Source organism: Daucus carota, chromosome 9, assembly GCF_001625215.2.
Source record: "Daucus carota subsp. sativus chromosome 9, DH1 v3.0, whole genome shotgun sequence".
In the NCBI taxonomy this organism is placed as follows: domain Eukaryota; kingdom Viridiplantae; phylum Streptophyta; class Magnoliopsida; order Apiales; family Apiaceae; genus Daucus; species Daucus carota.
The window spans coordinates 21,063,982-21,068,926 of record NC_030389.2 but is presented as its reverse complement, the minus strand read 5'-3'; the positions used below and the strand labels follow the sequence as shown (position 1 = coordinate 21,068,926).

The window sequence follows — 4,945 nt, the reverse complement described above, 5'->3', positions numbered from 1 at the left end:
TTAAAAAATAGTAAGTATTCTAGGTTCATTCTTTTTGGGACGTCCCAAAAAGGAAATGAGGTCACATAAAATGGGACGGAGGGAGTATGAACTAGTACTCGGTAAATCCTTGGCTATTATATTTATATTTTATTTAAACTTAAAAGTATAATTTCAAATTTATATAAGTGATGTATGTTAATTTTAATTCTTATTATAACTTACGGAAAAGAATAATTAATTTATTTATAGAGTCAAAATATTTGAGTAAATGATAAAACATCAAGTAATACATAGTAGAAGAAATATTATTTAAATATTGATATATAAAATTTATATTTATTAAATAATATAATTAAATTAAAACATGCAAATTTTGAATTTAATTGACTTCATCTGAAAATAACACTCAACCTTCCAAACTGTGGTGCTGTTTCGAAGCCTAAAAAAGCACTTCGAAAAGTTCGCTTCTACTTTTTTTAATCTATTTGTGTAAAAAGTCAAAAACATTTATAAAAAACTGAGAATATAATCTTTTATTTTAAGATCTCTACATTTTTCCTAAACATTTTAACAATTTATAAGTTTTAACTTAATTTTTAGTATTTTTTTAAGTTAGCACAATGCCGCCTTATATATGGCTAGTAAACTTTCACCGTACTTATATGCAGGTGACTTTATCAAGTTATTGATTCTTTACTTCTAAGTCATGATGCTTGTTAATTTGTTACAATCTTGATTCAGTTTTGATATATTCACTTTACACTCATAAAATGACTAGAAAGCAAGTAACCAACAGCCCATGATCCATAATTACTTGAGGTCACATGTCTTTTTGAATATTCAAAGTCAAAGTTAGCTGGAAACATACAGTTCAAGACAAAATCTGTGTCACATCTTACATATAAAAGTCTAAGATGAAAAGCATGCCTTTTAGTTACACCATATAAGCCACCCATGTTTGTGCATGTATCTACTTAACAACCATTTGGTCACATTTTCACACCCTCTGTTCTGCATGATCACTCAATTTTTCTCAGAATTTTCTTCCCTTCACTAGATGGCCAGCATGTTTTCAGGTCACCGGAGCATCGTTATCGTTCTGTTTTCTGTCCTCTGCATGGCATTTCATGCATGTTCCGATGAACTTGACATGCTTCTTCAGATTAAGGCCAGCCTTAAAGATTCGGATTCGAGGGTTTTGGATACATGGAGAGCAGAGGACTCAGTGTGCAGCTTTAGTGGCATAATGTGCAATGACAAACAAAAGGTACAAGAAATCAATCTCTCTCAAGAAAATCTTGCTGGAACTCTTCCTTTTGATGTTATATGTTCTCTTGATTCACTTGAGAAGCTTTCTTTAGGATCAAACTTTTTGTCTGGTAAAATTAGTGATCACTTAGCAAATTGTACTAAGTTGACATACTTGGATTTAGGCAACAACTCTTTTTCTGGAGAGGTTCCTGACTTGTCTTCCTTAACCAGACTTAGTTTCTTAAGCTTAAACTGTAGTGGCGTTTCGGGTTCATTTCCTTGGAGTTCACTGAGAAATCTTACTGCTCTTACTTTCTTGAGCCTAGGTGATAACTTATTTGAAAAGTCTCCATTCCCTTTGGAAATACTAAATCTTGATAAATTGTACTGGCTTTACCTTACCAACAGTAGTATTGAAGGCCAGATTCCAGAGGAAATCGAAAACCTCAGTCTTCTTGAAAATCTTGAGCTTTCAGACAATTTTTTGTTCGGAAAAATCCCAGAAGGAATCACCAAACTAGCTAAACTTTCTCAGCTTGAGCTTTATGACAATAACCTTTCTGGGAATTTTCCTGAGGGCTTTGGAAATCTCACAACTCTTAGAAAACTTGATGTTTCCAATAACAGCCTTGAAGGTGATATCTCTGTGTTGAAGTCATTAGTCAATCTCGAGTCATTGCAACTATTTGAAAACAAATTTTCGGGAGAAATTCCAGGGGAATTTGGAGAATTCGAGTTTTTTCAGGAGCTGTCACTTTACACCAACCAGTTCACAGGTTCACTCCCACAAAAGATTGGATCTTGGTCTGATTTTATTTATATAGATGTTTCGGAGAATCTTTTCACAGGCCTGATTCCCCCTGATATGTGCAAGAAAGGTAGCCTGACTGATCTACTTCTGTTGCAAAATAACTTCACTGGTGGAATTCCTGAAACTTATGCAAATTGCTCATCTCTAACACGTGTCCGTGTTAGTAAGAATTCTCTTTCAGGATCTGTTCCAGATGGGTTATGGGGTCTTCCTAATGTGAACCTGATGGATCTCTCTATGAATCAATTTGAAGGTTCAGTGACAAGCAATTTAAGAGAAGCCAAGAGCCTGTCTCAGCTATTTTTATCCAATAATAAATTTTCTGGAATGCTGCCAGTAATGATGTCAGATGCATCATCTCTGGTGGAAATTGAGTTAGGATGGAATAATTTTTCAGGTGAAATTCCATCAACATTGGGCGAACTGAAAAATTTAAGCAGTTTACATCTGGAAGCTAACTCTTTCACTGGAGCTATACCAGAGTCATTAGGCTCATGTCTATCACTTAATGATATAAGTCTATCTGGAAATTCTCTTTCGAGTGGAATTCCATATAGTCTTGGTTCTTTACCAAGCTTAAACTCCTTAAATTTATCACATAACAAGCTTTCTGGGAAAGTTCCTCTCAGTTTGTCATCAACTAGATTAAGCCTTCTTGATTTGTCCAACAATCAATTGAGTGGTCCCATACCGGATGCTTTATCGGTTGAAGTTTTCAGTGATGGCTTTCTTGGAAATCCAGGATTGTGTAGTAACAAGAGGATTAGTGGTCTTAAATCATGTTCATCCCCGGGTTCAACAGAGTCCGCGCAGCTTAAAATAATTGTGTCCATTGTCATAGCAGGGGCATTTGTAGCCATCCTGTCACTTGCTACATTCTTGTATGTTATGAAGTCCAAGAAAAATGGTCAGAACTGTCCTATGACAAGACGCGATTCTTGGGACATGAAACACTATCATGTCCTAAGTTTCAGCGAGGAGGAAGTAGTGAAAGCCTTAAAACAAGAAAACTTGATAGGTACAGGTGGCTCTGGAAATGTGTACAAGGTTCCCCTAAGTTGTGGCAAAACATTGGCTGTTAAACATGTCTGGAAGTCGAATTCTGGTGGACACAAAGGTTTTCAGATGAGCTCACCTATGCTCGGGAAAGGGAAGAGCGGATCACCTGAATATGATGCTGAGGTAGAGGCTCTGAGCTCCATAAGGCATGTGAATGTGGTGAAACTGTACTGCAGTATTACTAGCGAGGACTCGAATCTACTGGTCTATGAGTACATGCCTAATGGAAGCTTATGGGACCAATTGCACACATGTCAGAAGATCTCCATGGACTGGAGTGTCAGATACGACATAGCGGTTGGAGCAGCCAGGGGACTGGAATATCTCCATCATGGTTATGACAGGCCGGTGATACACCGTGATGTAAAATCAAGCAACATTCTCTTGGATGAGAACATGAAGCCGCGAATTGCTGATTTTGGGCTAGCAAAAATTGTGCAGCCTAATGGAGCTAAGGTGGCTGCAACACAAATGATTGCTGGCACATATGGCTACATTGCTCCTGGTAAGTTCCGCGAGCATTCCAATTTCATCTATGAGTCTGTCGAGTGTGTACCCGTTAGCACATGCTAAGTACTAAATTTTATATGTTTGGGGCATTTTGATTGATGTGGTTGTTGTATATGCAGGGGGTCTACCATTATTAAGAAATTTGAGTCAATCAAAATGAGTTAAACTAATAATTTTTAGTACTTAGCGTATGCCCATGGGCACACATTAGAAAAACCGTTTATTTATCCTTTAATCCATATGTTTTTGCAGTGACATTGATAGTTTTCTCGTGTTTTGGCAAACTGCAGAATACGCGTACACCTACAAAGTAGACGAAAAGAGTGACATCTACAGCTTCGGAGTAGTTCTGATGGAATTAGTGACAGGAAAGAGGCCAACAGAGCCCGAATTCGGAGAAAACAAGGACATTGTACAATGGGTTTGTGACTCAATGATGAGAAGTGATGACAGTGGCATTGGTCTGGTGGACTCGACGATTTCAGAAGAGTCGAAAGAAGATGCAGCTAGAGTGTTAACAATTGCAATTCGCTGCACGATGAAGGTTCCGAATCTAAGGCCTTCAATGAGGGTGGTAGTCCAAATGCTGGAAGAAGTTGAGCCTTTTAAGTTGTCTGAGATAGTTGTTAGCAAAGATGGTGAAAATTGTAAGCAATAAGAAGATGCAAATTTTGATTTTGTTGAAAGAATAATTGATAGATAGTAAGCTGCATCTTCCAAGAGATGCATGTAAAATATGGTGCTTGTAGCTAAGCACTAGTTTCACATCTTGTTGTAAAAATGTCAAAATTTAGCCTTATGTGTGTATGTAATCATTTTAGGCCATCTTTGATTTACGGGTTAATTATCAAATTGAGCACTCATTTCACACCAATATATCATCCGGAACACCCTCGAATTTTCGATCTCATTTGAAACACCGTTTTCACAAATTGTATCAATCTTAAAAATAAACCATTAAATTCAAAAACAAATCGACAGTTTGAGAAGTGTTACTCATGGGATTTTAACAGAATAGGTTGCAGAGATTATGTATGTATGATTAATTGAATTTTCACGTTCAAAAAATGAGTAAAATTGATGGTGGAAGAGATTGGTTAAAAAAAACCCTAATAATCCATATATAGCCATTTTTTGGACGTGGAAATTCAATTAATAGTGCCTGCATAATCTCTATAACCTATTGCGTTAAATCCCCATGAGTAACACTTCTCATACTGTCGATTTGTTTTCAAATTTAACGTTTTATTATTAAGACTGATACAATTTTTGAAAACGGTGTTTCAAATGAGACCGAAAATTCGAGAGTGTCCCGGATGATATATTGGTGTG

At 36.5% G+C, this 4,945-nt stretch overlaps 1 protein-coding gene across 1 annotated transcript; it reads left to right on the top strand.

Moving 5' to 3' along the window:
- The first annotated feature begins 923 nt into the window (after positions 1 to 923).
- LOC108202970 (receptor-like protein kinase 7) lies at positions 924 to 4,438 on the top strand. The gene is made up of 2 exons (XM_017371619.2): positions 924 to 3,608; positions 3,904 to 4,438. Exons 1-2 carry the CDS (start codon positions 1,040 to 1,042, stop codon positions 4,269 to 4,271), a joined length of 2,937 nt encoding a protein of 978 aa, XP_017227108.1. The 5' UTR covers positions 924 to 1,039; the 3' UTR covers positions 4,272 to 4,438.
- Positions 4,439 to 4,945: the final 507 nt, after the last annotated feature.